Raw genomic sequence first — 19,020 nt, 5'->3', positions numbered from 1 at the left:
CAGATAATACTCTAAAATGTTATTAAAACAGGTGCGAGTATAAGGAAGACACGCAGAAAATAGCAGTTTTTGTAGGGTGAGATTATTACGGTGTTAAAGAGTACAGTCTGCAGTTGTGTTCAGGGGACGTCTTTCTATTAATATATCCTCTCTCTCTCTCTCTCTCTCTCTCTCTCTCTCTCTCTTTCTGTGTGTGTGTGTGTGTGTGTGTGTGTGTGTGTGTGTGTGTGTGTGTGTGTGTCTGGGTGGGTGGGTGGGTGTCTGTGTCACGGTGCGCGTGTCCTCAGTGTATACTGTTAAAAGCATTCAGATTATAATTATCATGGAGCGTTCTAATTACTCTGACTTTGTATAAACCCTAGACTACAAGTGCAATATTAGAAATAAATTTCTCTGTTAGGAGGACGTAACTATTTCTGTTCACAACTATTCAAGTACTGCGCTATGACAGCGAAGCCACGCGCGAAGAACTATTGCGATTCCTGTAACTTACGGTGAGCGGCAGTGCTGGATCATTTTTAATGTGACCTTTGGTATGGCCCAGTAATCCACGAAAGACAAATGATTTAAATAGAATTTAAATAGAAATGGAGAGAAAGACCAGTAACAGTTCAAAAGATGCAATCTAATTGTTGGCGATTTCCAGATGAGTTTGTTGAAGATTTTGACAGACTCCAAGAGAGCGTGACATGTATCATTGTTTGAGTTCTTACTGTGGTTTGGTCACCATCAGATGGCGCACGCGTATTTTAAGTCCTTTCTTGCCTGCATTGCGATCGCGTGTTGCGAGTGCATTATTATTAGCGTATGTGATTACAGATGAGTAGATTTTAATTATATATTGCATGTTAATATAGTATTTAGGCTGTCTATTTAATACTGAGATATTGGAAAAAGGTAGTCCTGCATTTTCTTAAAAATTATAGCATTGCTATATGACTCATCCGTTATTAACCATATCGTCGGTAATTATTATTGATTGGTTTCATCCCACAGTAGCTAGGGTGTATATGGTCAGCAGCATTACTCTAGATAATTAATCAGTAGTGCTTCGTTAGCCATGTGAACGTGTAATACAAGTGTTGCGGTTTTCCATAAAACCAAACTACTCACTAACATTTGGCCCCAAGCATCAGTCACTGTTCTCCCTATACATAAACCACTATATAACATGCCATTACAGTATGAACAGTATGTCTGTTATGCACTGATGAAATGAGGGTGTTGGACAGCCCACATGTTCGCTTGCCTTTCTTTTAAACAATCAGGATAACACTATTTGGGTCAGATATCGTGTGCATGTTTTAAGGATAAAACAAGTAACACCACGTCGCAGTGATGATTGTGTGTTTGACAAGTGTACCAAGGCTTAAACCAAACGTGGGAAACGTATGATAACTTTGGAACATATATTATTCAACGAAGCTCTAATGACAATCTCTAGTGCGTCACATGCGAATTTGCAAATTTGTGGATATAAATGTGATATTGCACTGAGGTACCGAATAGGCAACAAAAGTTCCAGGATTCGTTAAACATTACCGTAAGTACTGCAGAAAGACTCCCCCAGAGCCCACAAGGAATCAGGTTAAAAGTCCGCGTTAAAATGCAGCCACGGCACGATTAAGCATCTATTAACATCTATGTGCATGAGTGGACTAAGTTTATTTTCCTTGTCTTAGTATTTGGATAGAAGAGAGCACAATGTTCGCCCGCGCAAATGCAGGAAGAGTGGGAGGGAAACCCTGCTTGTGCAGAGAGATGATGTGAACTGAGAGGCATACCCAATGAGCGAAGCCTGATTACAGGCGTTCTGTGTTTACACATGACGTGTGCCCTTAAAGACGACAGATCAGGAGAGACAATTGAGCATACAGGTAGAAGAAGGGAATGGATCATATACTTGCGGATCTCGCACTGAGCGGACGCGCACAAGCCACATTTTAGACCGTCGCGTTTTGGATTATCAATAGACTCCCATCGCTAATTTCGAGATACTCACTGACTAAATCACTTTCTGGTCCACACAAACATTGCAAACAATCATGTTTGTATTCGTAAGGACTGTTCTTTTTGCAAATGTTTTACTTATGAAATACGAAACTGTTCGTTCCATGCAGAGTCAGTTGTGCGTTCCAGTCAGATTAGACACTAATCAATTTGCAAATAATTTCGTCGATTCTAAGATCGGTAAATTACCACAAAAGGTGGCTTTTAAAATTAGCGCATTTGATCAGGATTTTGTTCTTGAGTTGCATCCAGATGCCAGCTTCATGGCACCTACTCTGTCGACGCATATCGTCTCCAATGCTCCAAATTCAGCTGACAGCACAGACCTGAGCCGGTGTTTCTATGCGGGTGACGTGAATTCTGACCCGTTTTCATATGCAGCTCTTAGTTTATGCAAAGGCTTACAAGGTGCATTTGGTTATGACGGCTGGGAATATTTCATCAATCCGTTTTCTAACAACACGACTTCGGGGGCTCGCTGGAGCGCAGAGAACGCGCATGTCATCCGACGGCGGTCCAACGCCAACCTAAGCTCTAACTCCACGTCCCGGTGCGGCGTGGACAGTGGTATGACACAAACCGTCGCTCGGTCTTTGGAAAAGTTTCAACAACTTAAGGAACTGCACATGAAAAACATGACTGAATCTGTCTTGAGAAGTCGGTCCAAAAGATTCGTCTCGGTCCCTCGATATGTGGAAACACTGATAGTTGCCGACGAGTCCATGGCTAAATTCCATGGCGAAGATCTTAAACATTACCTATTGACCCTAATGTCAGTGGCAGCGCGGCTTTACAAGCACCCGAGCATTCTCAACTCTATAAGCGTCGTGGTCGTCAAGTTTATGGTGATTAACGAGGAAGACAAAGGTCCCAAAGTGTCCGGCAACGCAGCGATGACCCTACGTAATTTCTGCACCTGGCAGAAGAAAATGAACAAAAACAACGACAAGCATCCGGAGTATTGGGACACGGCCATTCTTTTCACGAAACAGGTAAGAGTAATCCATATTACGTCAAAAGGAGGCAATCCATTAGAAAGTGGGGGTGAACCCAGAACGTATGTAATATAAAGACGTTTTAAAATACGGTACGATACTGCGGACAATGTATCCAAAAAGCAAAGACATTTAAGTACCATTTATGACCTTTAAGATTACGAACTTCTCTACATGATGTGTCCACCCAGTGTAAACTTTAAAAACCTGCAGTTTGGGTGTATTCTTAACCACGAAAAAAAACATACGATTACTAAAAGCATCATACAGGATCATCTGATATGCCAATTCTAAATACAGTGTCCATCGACAGTGTTAAGTAGACAGTGTGTACTTCCAGGAAAATAAGCAAACAAAAAAGTGGTATAATGCCATTCTTATAACTGAAGTGTTTTCTCTGTGTAACTGTACAGAGGACAACAAGAACTGAACAAGTTCAGCATCCTTAGTTAACCTCCAGTCCCTTGGTGCACCACATTGGTTTTATGTGATGTTGTTATAGTTAAGGGTCAGCTATGACCAAGGGTACTGCCCCTTGTTGGAAAATGAGTGTGAGTTGGAATGTGTGCACTGACCAGAGAAACATACACAAATCACCACACACAGTAGATCAAGATCAGGCACAACACAATTATTAAACTGCTGATCTGATATTTAGGGGAGTTGCTTTAAATGAAGTAATAACCCACCACAAGATTACATGGAAAGGAAGATGCCAGGGCCTATGTGGTAGACTGGTGTGCAACTGTGGTGGTAGATGGGGTAACTGGTAGTGATTGGTTAACAGGAAGTTGAGTATCAAGCGCTCTATTGTAGAGGCTGTACCTTCAGTAAGCATCTTTATCCTTTAATATGCACTGACATAAATAGAAGACATATGAGGATTTGTTTACGGTTATAATTTACCCTATTGTAGTATAGCTTCATTTCATTTCATGTAGGCCTATTCACATTTACAGAAACAGAGACAATTAAAGCATGGTAAAAAAAGTTTGTGCTTGAGTTTTTAACCTCAGTGGTTTGTGTTTAAGCAAACACATACAGAAACATTAGCTTTTGCACTGATTCACCTCTAACAAACTCAACTGAACTCAGTATTCTCTGTCAGCTGTTGCTTGGGAACACCCACATGTGCGGGCGTCTGGCCAGCGCCTCACAATCCAAAATGGGCAAAGTTTTTTCCCCCCTGTAAGCTCTTCTGAGTCACATATGGCCTGAGTTGACCGTCCCAGCCCGGCAAGCCTTGCAGGACCTCGGCCCCAGGCCCGGAGAGTTGGCGCGGGGAAGAGAGCAGGGTTGTGGGTTCCAGAATGCACAGACCCTCCCCTACATTCCTGCACTTGCTGCACTTGGGTCGCAGGAGCGCAGAGATGTTCTACAGGCACGGAGGGTGGGGAGGTGGGGAGAGAAGCGTGTGTGTGGGGGGGGGGGGGGGGCTGTTTCGGCTGAGAGTGCAGTCACTCAGAAATGAAAGAGGATGAGGATAGATAGAAAGGTGCATAAATAGAGGGATTTATGGATGCATGTATTAACTAGTGGGTAGGTGGCTGGATAGAATGGTTGGTTGGTTGTCTTGCTGGATAGATGGACAAAAGGACAGATGGTGAAACATACAGTTGGATAAATAAGTGAAAAGTCCATAGAATATAATGTAGTCCAACAGGTAGACCAGTGGACATCTGCATTACTTCGCATTAATCAGTGTTTTCCTTGTTTAAGGTAAATCTAGTTGATAGCATTCATAAACACAAAGCTATTCTGGCATATACTGTAACCATCATGGGCACAACTGCTATGTGCTTCATCCTCAACCCACTCCAACAAATTTCTGTGTACCCTGCCATAGTCTAGAGGAGTGGGGTCTGAGGTTACAGACAGCTGTGTGCAGTCATGTTGTAAGCACCTTTTTAAGTTAGAAGGTGAATGATGCTGCATACATTTAAAAAAATTATGAAAATGCAACTATGAATTAGTGTCAGTGCACTAAGAATACAAAGTAAGGGCAATTTTCAACCATTGGAAAACCTGAAATCACCTTAAAACCTCCTTCAGAACTAGTCCTTAAATTCCAGTTTGCAGCACATCTTATTCTACAGCAAGACCCTGCGGAGCAAAAGTACTGATCCTCTCCAGATCTCACCCCGAGGTAAAGCACCTCGCAAGCTCACATTACTCCCTGAATGACTTAAACAGGTGGACAGGAGAACCGGCCCAGGCTCAGTTCCACGGGGAGAGCTCTGGCCATGCAATCCAATCAGAAAAGCGACACTTCTTTCACTGCAGCTACTGCCTTATGTCATTCTGATGATGTCACGGTAAAGGTTATGTCATAGCATGGATCCTGTCATGTTTGGGACCTTATTTCCTTATTTCCTTCATGAGCGCCATTACTGCACTGAGACAACGAAATGCTTTGTACAGCCACCCACAACAAGAGGAAATTGTGATGGGCATAATAAAATCAGTCAAATAACTAATTTGAAGGAAAATGAGACTTATTACTTGGTTCTCAATGCACATTGGCCAAACACTTCATATATTTCCATTTGCTCTCTTATTGAAGCTTGGGTGAGCTATACAACTGGGGAAAAGGCTTTAATGCAGGGATATAACAGATGAAACATGAAGAAGTGTCCAATTTCGAAGGGCTCTTCTCTTAACCGCACTTCCAGCTGGGAATGATCGGGCTCCCTCCCTCTCTCCTAGACCCCTTCTACCCCTCCATCCCCTTGCTTCAGAACAAGAGTGTTTCCCATTACTAAAGGGGGGAAAGAGACACCTAAATCTGACCTCGTTAAGGCCCACCTGCTGTATGAGGCCCCTCCCAAGTTCAGTCCTGGGGGAAATATCTCTCTGAGGTGCTGCTAGATTTCTTCCGATTTGTTCCCTCTTCCCATCCAGCACATTTTTACAGCTTCCTACCTCACACTTGTGGGCTGTCGCTCTCAGCATTCAGGAAACCAGTGTTGTGTGCAGTTTACTCTTCTGGTTCTCGGCAAGTGCAGTAACTTCCAAATGTTTAGCACGGCTAGCCCACTTAGTAAATGTGCTCCTGCAATGGTGCACAAATGATTATTTGTGATAAATTCTGATAAAAGTAACTGTGGATATAACTAGCTTCTACATCAGCAATGTAGCAGTTTCTCCAATATAATCAGGTGTTTTTTGTTGATATTAGTACTTACATCTCTACCGCATCTGTGAATGCCAGTGGGCTAGCACATAATCTGAATTTAGGGAACCTTAGTTGAGCATCACAGCTGGCATATCCAGTCACTCACAGGGCTGGCCACAGAGCTTGATTGCTTTAAAGTGATTGGTTAACATTTTCCCAAGCATTGCAGCAAAGAATATGATCCATTATGTCTTATGTCACACAAGCCTGCTCCTGGTTTTGTTTTTTTTTAATAAAAACAGAACAAAAACTGTTACTGGGCAACTATCCACGAGGGGGACTTCCAGAATGATTCAGAGAGACCCTGCGATGGTTACATGGAATATGTAATCTTGCCATTACATTGATGACTCACAATAGATTTACTGAGCTCCAAGTCCTATATAACCATAAGGCAATGAGCTCAGACTTGATTTAACTCATATTTGCAGAAGTACATTTCTGTAAAAGCACTGCTGACAGATGGACCTCTTCTTAACAGTTTATTACTGTTGTGTAATGGGCATGTTACCAGAATAATAGGCAATATATAATGACTGGAAGGTGTTTAAAAGAAGGGATAGAGTTAAATAGATCACAGCAGAAAATAAAACAAACAGAAATTAAGAGACAACGAGGGGGAGAGATGCACACATGGAACAGTTTGTATTTAATAAAAGGGGTAATGAAAGTCATATGTTTTCTCTGCTGGGAGCCAATTGGGTCAAGAGAGAAGAGAGCCCCCCTCCTTCACTTTTCCCAGTAGTGAAGAGGTTTTGCCGACCTGGAGATGTCTGAAAGGGAGAGAGACAATACACGTTCACAGAAAAGCATCTAATCAGTGCTCACACCTCCCCACTGATGTTCAGGGAGTATCATATTTAATATACTCTTCATAAACGTCATGTGAAACCTATTTACATCTTCATAAATTCAGGTGGTCATCTTTTGCTGACACCCACTCCTCTCAGAAAACACATTACTCCACAGCTTTGATGGCCCCCTGAGCCACAAGGCCTCACACACTTTTTAAATCTAATTAATCTAACTTATCTTTTTTGTATGGCTGGTCACAAGGGACCAGCTAAGACACAAAAACAGTCTTTGTTGAATATTAAAATATTCCAACAGGGTTTATTGAAATGGCACATAGTTTTGTCAGAGGATCCCATTTTGTGATACTGGTGTTAATTCAACACATCACTGTTGAGAATCTACTACACATGCACATTGTAACACAATGGTGTTCCAAGTGAAGGGTTTCCCCATTGATTTGCTCTGGTGAACTGCACTACAGCAGCACAGTTGTTGTGTAGGTGTGCAACTCCTACTTAGTTTGTCAAATCTTTGATCACTGATTTCTGTAGTGGAGGCTGAGTGGTTTTGAAGGACTGACCCTGTGGAAGCTGAACGCTTTTGGTGGCATTACCCTGTGGACATTGAGCAGTTTCTGTGGAGTGACCATGTGGAGGCTGAGCGGTTTTGAAGCACTGACCCTGTGGAGACTGAGCAGTTTTGGTGGGGTGACCCATGATCTTGTGAATGCTTCTTCAAACAAAAGGACAGGGAGCGGTTGTTTTCAATTAACCTGTGCCGGTCCTCACAAACTAGCAGCTGAGACCAAGACAGGTACAGCAGATGTAAAAACTAGGTTACCATTATAAAACATGTACTTGTTACAAAGGTTTTTTGTTCCTTATTATTATTTTTAAATTTGCTTTTAGATTTTTAACTTTAGCTGTCAAGTGTGTTTGTTAACAGTCATCTTTCTTTTCACATACCGACATCTGGTTTGGGTTTTCAATGGTCGAAAACTGTGGTGAATAAACAATTTGTCACGCCGATTTTAACATCATGACCAAAACTTGGTTTTGACTTAAGAATCGGAGCCAGAAATATGCTTAGCCATGAAACATATTTTACATAGCCTTTTCAGAAGCGACTATGGAGTGCTGACCTGAAAGACCTGTCACAATCTTGACCTACTTTTCGTTAGCTGCTGTGATGTCAAACTAACCCTCAAATGACACATCAGCTGTAATTCACGTGGATACAGGCTCACAGAGGGGTACTGTGTGAAGTAGTGCACTCTGCACAATGGCAGGAAGCCAGTATAAATCCTTTTCTTAGGGGTTGGTCAGTGAGGGTGTTACGTCCTAGGATACTGCTGAGAGAAAACCTGTTATTACAATGAGCAGTCGGCTAAGCTTGACAGACATTTTTTAAACAATGTGGTAAAAAAATATAGGTCAGCTGGAAACTTTTTGCCGTTGGACTAAGAGCACATTTTTAGCCAAGCAATTACTTCAAGGAGTACCAAAATGCTAGCAAAGAAACTTTAACTAGACATCTAAAAGACAGTGCTCTAATGGATGATTTGGACACTTATCAGCATGTACCTTGACCACAACTCAAGATTTTTTTCTGTTTGAGTATTTCCATACTTCTCGGGGTTTTTTGTGCATGAATATCAAAGGTGACCCTTTACCAGACTGGACTATTAAATCTGTGGTTATGTCTAAATGATTGGTCACAAAATTGCCTGAATTACAGGGACTATACACAAACAAGTTATTTGACATGAATTAAAGAGCACAGTCTGTTTAATATTTCCCTAAAAACTGTTTTATACAAGCATCATTTTTCTGTAAGCCTAAGGATGTTGCTCACTGTGATGGTGCTGACAGAAGCATATGTAAGCATACGTTCACAGAGTGATAACCAGAGGATGATTTAATATCCAATTACAGGAACATTTCATTCAAATGATGAAATAATAAAGCATACATTGATGAATGTATAACTTCAAATCTCATATCATTGCTCAGAAAAACAAACCATTTGGCTAAAGTGACCAAATCTGAGATGCTGCAGTCTTCTTCAGACTGTTATCTTGTTATAGAATGACTCAAGCAACTTTATTTTCCAAGCTTGCCTTAGCCACAGATGCTGTTATATATGCCGTCTTCTAAATACGAGTGAACCTTTTACTTCAGCAACAAACTCAGGGCTTTCTTGTTAGAATGTGTGTGGTCTGATGCTTAGCTTTCATGCACAGCTCTTAATTCTTTTTTGTCTGATCCAGGACCTATGTGGAGCCTCCACCTGTGACACGCTGGGCATGGCAGATGTTGGAACCATGTGTGACCCTAAGAGGAGCTGCTCAGTGATTGAGGATGACGGCCTGCCATCCGCATTCACCACCGCGCATGAACTCGGTCAGTATGCATACTTGATCAGACAGGCCAGTAATCTGACTTTTGAGATGCCAAATGGTCTTTAATGTTTCACTCCTTGAAAACTGGGACACGAACCAATAATTTACCACGTGTCTCGAAAAGCTTGCTGAACAACTCAAACATGACATTCCTTCACCTCAAAATTAGGTTACATAGGAGACATTAGGGATTTAAGAATCCACTGAAGTATGATGATAGGCTCTTTTTACAGTTGCTTAGTTTGGGTAGACACATTTACAAGGCCAGGGGAGGAAATGGGAAAAGCTGCTGGAGGCAGTGGTGGAGAGGCTCACATAGCTGAGCCATGAACACTGGTAAGATAATTACCCAAGACCAGCAGACTGATGATTCCAAGGGCAAAAATCAGAATTTGATTCACTTGAGGTTTTGAAGTGACTGATGTACATTGGCATGGAGAGATGATTGCAGCACTCTTCTCTTCTCTTCTCTCCTCCAAAGGCCATGTCTTCAATATGCCCCATGACAATGTCAAGGCATGTGAGGATGTATTTGGGAAGCTTCGGGACAATCACATGATGTCTCCGACGCTTATCCGGATCAACCGCACCAGCCCTTGGTCTCCCTGCAGTGCTGCCATCATTACAGATTTCCTCGACAGTGGGCATGGTGAGTCAGAGTGGCCTGCTTTTCTCTCTGTCTGGTCCCTCCTACCTTGCTATTTTTTCTGTGCCTTTTGTTAACTTTGAAGAAGTAGATGCTGCTTTGACAGGTAGGTAATGATGAAAATCAAAATGCTTCAGTTTTGGATAATTAAAAATGTAATATACTGGGATTTTCAGGGAATAGACTTGTTCTGGAACATATGTAGTCCACTGGCAACATTGTCTGCAATTTTAATAGACATAGCAGCAATAGGTAACTCATTCATGAAAGTCGTTGCTTTGGAGTGTGCTAAGCTTGGTGTAATGGAGTACACTTCCCTACTCTCATCCTAATGACTTATGCATTTAATGATCCTTTGGAAGGCAGCCACACAGTACTGCAAAGCTCCTACGAGTCCTACGAGCTGCTGAGCATGAGTCTCTGCCTATCAGGACAAACCACTGCATCTGCATTCAGCAAAATGGCAATTGATGGTTCGCAAATCTCTTTGCAGGCAGCCGTCCAGACCGCTTGTCCGAAATTAGATGGGGTTAGAACAGACAGCCCAATGTGGTCTGGCTGTCCCTAGCTGAAGGTGTAGTTCTGCCCAGTTTTCCCACGCAGGTTGAAATAGAAACTTAGGTCTCTGAAACTTACTGTTTTGCCTGTGTGCATCTTACTGTGTGTACATATGTAGGTATATAGTGTCTCCAGCCATATGCTTAGCAGTTGCACAAGCACAAACACATGCACGCAAGCACACACACACACACACACACACACACACACACACACACACACACACACACACACACACACACACACACACGCATGCATGCGTGCACACAATGAACACACACACATACAGTGTAATCTACAACTGTGTTAAAGAAACAAACAGTTTTGACATAAGTATTTGTGTTAATAAGGGCCCAGTGTGATTTCATTGGGTTTTCAGTTAGATCTCTGGGTTTACAGGACTGGGTTTACAGTTAGATCGCCGAAGACCTCAGAGCCTAAAACTAATACTCATACTTTCTCAGACTACATCATTCTTAACAAATGAATATTGATGTGATGAATCTAAAGATGTAAGTTGAACAAATATACCTCAGGCATAACTCTTTGATCAAATGTCTCCCAAAGCGATAAAACTAAATATAAACATCCTTAATGGTAATGGTCCAGATTGCTTCGGTGTGGTGACAAATTAGTATGATGTTTATGTCATCTTGATCTGAAAGATAAATACTAAGCACTGAGACTATGCTTTCAATGCTGTCCTGTTTTCCATATGAAAGGCTGCTAGTTCAAGGTTATCTGTAACAAAAGTAACAGAATCTATTATAGGAAGTCAATGTAAAAAGTAACGAAACACAATGGCCCAAGGAAAGCTTATGTATACGGGGCATAACATAAACTTGTCCTGTAGGTGACTGTCTACTGGACCAGCCTCAGAAGCCCTTGGTCCTATCAGACATCCTCCCTGGTGTATCCTATGGCTTGGAGAGGCAGTGTGAGCTGGCTTTTGGCACTGGCTCCAAGCCATGCCCACTCATGCAGGCACCCTGCCAGCGGCTGTGGTGCACAGGCAAGACCCGTGGGCAGCCCGTCTGCCAGACACGCCATTTCCCCTGGGCAGATGGCACAAGCTGTGGTGATGGCATGCTCTGCATGCGTGGGGTGTGTGTAGAGAAACAGGAGGTCATAAAGGAAAAGGTGAGCATGGGACATGTGACAACACACACTGATATGCTGTATATGTACTCAGTGAAATCACACTGCTAAATAGCAAAGTAATAATTTTGCCAATCATGTTTATCAGAAGGTTTCTATCTTCAAAAGTGAGACATGCTCTATGATCATACATCAAGTCTCATTGTCGCAGTAACAGGAGCCATGATCATGGCAATAAGTTAATGTGTTGTTGCTGGCCTGGTCAGTATGCTCCTATGGACCCTTTCATTCACTTAGTTTGTTTTGCTAACACTGCATGTGTCATTTCTTTTAGCAGGAAACCTCCATGTAGAATCATCTTTAGAGAATTTAGCCAAATTCTTTAATCCTGTACAGCTGCACTTGTGCATGATTTAGTGCTTATTGTGTTCTGCAACTTTTAATAAACATTATTTAGGTAATCAGGTTATTTGCAGTTTTTTCTGTGTCTGATAGACCCCTTTTATAAAGCTTTTCCAAAAACAAGCAAGAAATGTTTCTGCTTAGCAGTATAACCACACCTGGAGGACATATTTCTATCTGGAGGACGTACATTTCAAGGGGGTGATGACATAAAGCAAAGGAAGGGCAGAGATTTTTCGAACCTACATGTGACTTAACATCAAATCTCACTCTGCTAGACTGACACTTGTAACAGTTGTTAAGTGCCAAAATATATCACCTCATCCATGTTTTTTACATTCTTTCTCTTAATCCCTTTCTCACTCTCTCTGTCTCTCACTAGGTGGATGGTAAGTGGGGCAAATGGGGGGCATTTGGACCTTGCTCCAGGACCTGTGGTGGAGGGGTGCAGTTGTCAAAGCGAGAATGCATTAACCCAGTGCCAGAGAATGGAGGCAAATACTGCCAGGGTGTGCGGGTTAAGTACCGCTCATGCAACCTCAACCCATGCCCCGAAATTGGTAAGGATTCAAATACTTAGGTCAAAGAAGCCTAAACTTGGTGCTGTTTAGTTTGAAATTCATTATAACTTAAAACAAAAGAGAACCAAATAGGTACTTTATAGTTTGGTAGTTCCAAATGTTTGATGCAGCCCATTGAGCTCAGTTCTTTAAGGGATAAGTTCCAGTAATTTAACTTAATTAAATTATATAAACTCAGATTCACCATGACTACGGTTTGGTTTCTTGACCTTCCAATCTGGGACCACCTAGAAAGAAGAAACCATTTGGTCTTAAAAACCATTCATGGGAACAAGTGTTATTTACAATATGCCTCTCCTCTACCTTCTTTTGTCACACAGGCAAGAGTTTTCGTGAGGAACAGTGCGAGTCCTTCAATGGCTTCAGTCTTAACACCAATCGCCTCACACCCTCTGTAGTGTGGGTGCCCAAATACTCAGGAGTCTCACCTAAAGACAAGTGCAAGTTGATATGCAGAGCTAATGGAACAGGCTATTTCTACGTACTAGCCCCCAAGGTGAGCAGCAAGGGGTGAAAATAGGTCCATTTCAATTGTGATGAACATTCCAAGCATCCTGTTTGATGATCAGATTTGGAAACCTAGAATGGTATGCAGGTATAAAAAATATACAGAAGTGGAAAACTGCAGCTGAGCAAAGGGATTATGTCTTCGTGACATTAGAAATGTTTTTGGGGAAAAGTTCATGTGTCAAGAATTAGAAGTCTATATCTCAAATGATTTAAGCTTGAATAGTTTATGAAGGACCAGCAAGCATGTTTTTCTTAAATCTTACATGTTTTCTACATAGAGATAACCTGTCAGTTAAGCAGATTTTTGGACAAAGGAAACAATGTACTTTGAAACTTGAAACAAGTTTACACTAAAAATACTATAGATATAAAATAGAGGCAAAAATGTAAGCTCTGCAGTTTTCAAGAAGAACAGTGGCAACTCTTCCATGACTGCCTTATACTTAAACCAGCTGGTGGTGTGGACAGAGAGAAGAAAGGAATGATGGAGGAGATAGTGAGGGAGAAGTGACTAATCTGGGTGAGAGAGTGAGGTGTGGAGTGAGCTTCCACAGAGTCCCAAAACCCAATAGGACCAGACTATCGCTGATTCAGGATTAGCTGAAGAGGCTGGCATGCCTGCATTATACATGGTTAAGAAATGAGCAAACATTATACTCAGATCAGGTTCATATTGACAGAAACACTGATATTCTACAAGCCATAATTTTTTCAAATGAAAAAGTAATGGACAGAACCTCATAATTGTTAAGGTGCTCTGCTCCTATGTGTTCCATGTTTGGCAATCTTATCAAGGGGGGAACAGAACATATTCTTCTAGGTGTGATGTGAAATAATCATTTTACTGATTGCATATTTGCAAGCAATTATTATGATATAAGGATAGATGATCATTTGCATCAAAACCCAGCTTTATTGGCCAAGTATTTTTTGCAAATACAAGGAGTTCATCACTGTGCTGATGGTCACAATATTTACAGCAAAGTGTCTTTCTGCTTTTAGCTTTTATTAAACAGATTATTTACAGGATCTACAGGGGAGTGGAACCTTCCTTTCTGTTTGTGCAGGTTGTGGATGGGACTCCATGTTCTCCAGACTCCTCGGCAGTCTGTGTCCAGGGTAAATGCACCAAGGCTGGCTGTGATGGCAAGCTGGGCTCCAGCAAGAAGTTTGATAAGTGTGGTGTCTGTGGGGGTGACAACCGGAACTGCAAGAAGGTTTCGGGACTCTTTACAAAACCTATGTAAGCAATCAGTGCTGTTGAATAATGAATACCTAAAAACAGACACTGGCCAGAGTTTTAATCACTTTTAATCATTTTCATCCATGAGAAAGCGGCAGCCAAACCAATTTTCTCTGCTCCACTTCCACAAAACCCTTTAATTTGTACTCCTCCAATGGCTCTGGTCAGCAATCCTAAAATACAGAGAAACACAGTGCCACATATAAGAACAGCATACACTGGGGAATGCACAACACACATGTTTTTTAGGCTAATATTTCAACGTACTGAGTGCAGCAATCTATGAGGCAGTAAAAAAGGTTTTGATGGCACAGTACCTAAAGCATGGACATGTAAAGAACTCAGTCACTGTTAAATCCATCATGTTTATTTTTCTATATGATATTTTAGACATTTTTTTAGTATCACAGCCAGTAAGATCATATAGATATTCAAGTGGTACTGATATGTTCAAGTAATTTGTTAAAAGAGGGATTTACAGTGGTATGTTAGTCAGAGCCTGCTTGAAGTTCATCAAATCAAGCCAATGTCAAAATGCAATAAATGCATGTAGACCAGGAATAAAGACACACAATATCTGTCATTTCTTCAAAAAACGTAATACTTTCTGAATAATCATGAGCGTCAAAACATTACAGAACGATTCAGTCATAGGGTACTCACATACACAGGACTACTGTAGTAGATACTGTTTATCACAGAACAACTATAGGTCCTCCAGTCTTAAGGACCTACACTTACACTATCCTTTCCCTCCTCAGGCATGGATACAATTTTGTTGTCATGCTTCCAGTGGGAGCTGCCAATGTCGACATCCGCCAGCGTGGCTATAAGGGCATAATGAGTGATGACAATTACCTGGCCGTGAAGAACAGCCGAGGGGAATACCTGCTGAATGGGAACTACGTGGTGTCTGCCATGGAGCGGGACATCCTAGTGCGGGGTAGCCTGCTCCGCTACAGTGGCACAACTCGCCAGTCTGAAACCCTGCAATCGGTCAAGCCACTGGGGGAGACGCTGACTGTGGAGGTGCTGTCTGTGGGACAGATGACCCCTCCGCGCATCCGCTACTCATTTTATTTAAGGCGAGAGAGCAAAGAGGACAAGGCACTGAAGAAGGAGGGCCGGACACGGGCTGAGAACAGCGTGCTTGCCGAGGAGGAAGGGTCCGACAGCATTGGGAAGCGAGCTGACCACTTGAAGAAGAAAATCCCGCCCCTGTATACCAAAGAGGACACCTCTCCCGGGAAATGGGCAGCAGGCAGGTGGGATGAATGCTCGGTGACGTGCGGGAACGGCCTCCAGAGGAGGATGGTGCAGTGCCTGAAAGGAGATGGGGGACCTGGGACAGACTGTGACCCGGCTAAGAGGCCCAGCGCCATGCGGGTGTGTGGAGACCCATGTCCCATGTGGAAGGTGGGCGAGTGGTCCCCATGCTCCAAGAGCTGTGGGAAGGGCTTCAAGCGACGACCTCTCCACTGCAGCACCCAGACAGGGATGCTCCTGCCGAGGGAGCACTGTGCAGGCATGAAGAAGCCTCAGGAGCTGGACTTCTGTTCATTAAAATCCTGTTAACGACTCTTCTCCTAACCCCCAGTCCTTTGTCTTCCATGTTAACTCCCACCACAGACTTGTCACTTTGTCAAACAGTGTACTCAAAGAAAAAGAACAAACAATGAAAAAAGATAAACGACCCGGAACTTTATTGGTTCTGCTGCATCTTGTTTTTGTTTTTGCATCTGCCTGCAAAAGTGGAAAGACATGAAGACAATAAAATGTACAAGTTGGTAAAACAAACAGAAATAATATAAGAGAGAGAAAAAGAAGCAAAAAGACAACAGAACAGCAAGAAAGTAGGTGGAAAGACAGGGTTAAACACAGCTGAAAATGGTCTTCTACCTCTAACTCTAACGAAACATTTACATGACCCAGATCTCACAAAATAGCAATCTTACTGAATCGTATTGCCCTTGCTTTTCTGAAGAATTGACTCAACAGAAACGTGCATATACTGACTCATCTTTGACCATCTTTGTTTAGTTAAAATTAGTGTAAAGATATTTGCCTGGTCAATACAAACTGAACTCTTTTGGGCTTGTATTTAATATGTTATTGTTGAGAACAAGAATATTGTTATGTGAGCATTTGCTTTTTTACAGTGCGATCTTTTAAAATATTACTGGTCATAGAGACCAACCCCAACACTAATAGTCTTCTGGGTCAAAAAATACACATTCCACACAGAAGAAAAGAACTACCACAGAAAAATGCCCTTGTACTGCATGGAACTGGCTGCCACTGTGTCATGTTCCCTTTGAGTGTTTTGTTTTTGGTTTTTTTTATGTAAAAAGCATAGAGATGCCAGAGTGGTGAGGCTTAACTGAGATTAGGTCAGATATTAACTTGGTCAAGAGTGTTATCTTAGCTTGCCTTGAATATAGGCTGAAGATGTTAACAAAAAATCACTTTAATTATTTTGTTGTTCTTCCTTATCAGTGCTACCAAGCCCAAAGATATTTTCTTAGCTGTTTTATATCTGAATTTACAAAGACATATTTAGAGTATGTACACAACTACACAGACATTTATCAGACATAAACCATATACCAGAGAAATCTGACTAAAAGTTAACATTGTTTCTGTCATCTGCAGAGTGGGAAATTGGTGTTCCCCCTTCATTTATGGCACAGACAAAAGTAAAGCTAGTTCATGCTAATTCATGCTAGTTCATGCTAAAAGCATGACTACAGCATCCTCTCCTGCACTTTAATATAAGGTAGGTAGTAACCATTCATGCTGCAGTGTGAGTATAAATAGCTGGAAGAGGACACTCTGACAGATCCTGGAAAATGGACATATAAACATATAAATATATAAATCCCAGAAATCTAAAATTAAGATGAGAACATCCTCTCAAAATCTCAGTGTTAGCGCATTTTTTCTTCTAAGTTTTTCTTCTAAATCTCAAAGGCTACTTGTCAATTCAAAGCAATAATTTATAAACATTTCACCCTACTAGTCTGGCCAAAGTTTTCTGACCAAAGTTTTCTCACCATGTTCCCTTTGTTGACCATACTTACAGAATAAGTGCTTCATCTCATTTTGACACCCACCTCCTTCATTGTTTGTTTACTCGTATTAATTACATTTTTTTTTTTGTTTTATCATAATTGTCCTCTCCACCACCCTTTCCATTGAGCCAGAAGTGCAGCTGCTATAATCAAGCCCTGTCTGGTACAGTTGCCACAGTAAGTTATTTTTGCAATTAGGCCGATTTCTTTTTAAGGAAGTGGTGGCTTATATCATGAGGCGGTACAGTTTCATGCCTGATTCCAACCTGGCGAGCCATTTTTTTTAGACACGGTTAGTGTAAAATTCCTGTAATGCATCATATAGTGAAACATATATGTGCGTGAGGTTCTTCAGAGCAACCATATTGTCCATCTAAAAGATGGTTCCTGTATTACTTGGAATGTTTTATTCATTTTTTTTTCTTTTGCGCTTTAGTACAGCAAAAGATTTCAATGTCCTGCATGGGCTGCCTTGTATACCATGTATACATCCATCTAGCTGTGCACAAAGTATGTTATGTAAATGTAAATACCTTTTTGTGTCTTGTTATATATGGTTTCTTTTTTTTTTTTTAGTGCTGCCATTTGAATTTAAGGTATTTATTCCAAATAAAACATGTACAAACAAATGCTGTTTTGTCTGTGACTGCTATTTATGTTTTTGGTTACTCAATAAAATGTCTCAGTAAAAAGAAACACATTCAAACACAATAAAAGTCTTTATTTAAACTTTAAACTGCAAGAAGTAATGTAGGAATGAGCAGATTCTTGTGCAGGAGATGCTACATACTGGCGAAATATTGCCATTTCTGACTTAGGTTTACTATAGGGGAAAGACCATCCTTTGTCCATATAATTATCTATATAGCCTCCTTTAATGTTCCCCTGTCTCACAAACTGAGAATGTTCAAAGGATACCACTTCACCAAACAGAGGGAGGGGGGAGGGAGGGAGAAATGGAAAGTGAGAGAATGAAGATGTGGGCCAAATTTCAAGCACTAGAAGGTGGCAGCTGTATGCTCACTATACCAAGCCTTATAAGGCAGGTAGACTTCATTAGTTGAAGGGTACATATATAGCCACTGGGAGAACTGTGTCAGGACAGAATGGGTCATGAGGCAGTTTGGGACTATTACATCAAGCAGAAGGCATTGTCATGTCAGTGGCCAAAAAATGCCTGATTTCTGTTGACCCATATACAAATAGCTTGGAATGTCAAAAAGAAGCATAACATGGAATTATATTTTTTTCCCCTTATGTTCTCACGTGCACAAAACACACACACTCCTACTTTTCCACTTTCAATGTATCTCTTTTTAGCACTTATGAACCTTCATCTGCATTCCTGAGAAGTGCGTCGTGCTTTTAAAAACACTAGCACACCTTCTTTATGAACCATTCAAAAAAAGATCTCAGCAATACAAAAACCAGAGACCCAGTGCTGTGTTCCAATCCAGAGCATCCATTCATTGTTTCAAACTAGTGACCCACACAACCAACAAGCCTGTCTGATTCACTGGCCTTGCTTGCAGGTT

General features: G+C 41.5%; 1 protein-coding gene across 1 annotated transcript; it reads left to right on the top strand.

Moving 5' to 3' along the window:
- The first annotated feature begins 1,836 nt into the window (after positions 1 to 1,836).
- adamts15a (ADAM metallopeptidase with thrombospondin type 1 motif, 15a) lies at positions 1,837 to 18,114 on the top strand. The gene is made up of 8 exons (XM_026998464.3): positions 1,837 to 3,002; positions 9,245 to 9,377; positions 9,858 to 10,025; positions 11,434 to 11,720; positions 12,463 to 12,640; positions 12,982 to 13,157; positions 14,239 to 14,414; positions 15,176 to 18,114. The coding sequence occupies exons 1-8, from the start codon at positions 2,046 to 2,048 to the stop codon at positions 15,987 to 15,989; spliced, it is 2,889 nt and encodes a 962-aa protein (XP_026854265.2). The 5' UTR covers positions 1,837 to 2,045; the 3' UTR covers positions 15,990 to 18,114.
- The last annotated feature ends 906 nt before the right edge of the window (positions 18,115 to 19,020 follow it).

This window comes from Electrophorus electricus, chromosome 8, assembly GCF_041902795.1.
Source record: "Electrophorus electricus isolate QZ-2024a chromosome 8, ASM4190279v1, whole genome shotgun sequence".
Taxonomy (NCBI): Eukaryota; Metazoa; Chordata; class Actinopteri; order Gymnotiformes; family Gymnotidae; genus Electrophorus; species Electrophorus electricus.
The sequence above is the reverse complement of the archived record's forward strand: the minus strand, read 5'-3'. Positions and strand labels throughout refer to the sequence as shown.

What these genes read in the sequence shown, in the direction of transcription:
- adamts15a (XM_026998464.3), top strand. Translation starts at nt 2,046, where the DNA reads ATGTTTGTATTCGTAAGGACTGTTCTTTTTGCAAATGTTTTACTTATG. An exon ending in CACCACCGCGCATGAACTCG is followed by an intron (nt 9,378 to 9,857) that starts GTCAGTATGCAT and finishes TCTCCTCCAAAG; the next exon opens with GCCATGTCTTCAATATGCCC. An exon ending in AGGAGGTCATAAAGGAAAAG is followed by an intron (nt 11,721 to 12,462) that starts GTGAGCATGGGA and finishes GTCTCTCACTAG; the next exon opens with GTGGATGGTAAGTGGGGCAA.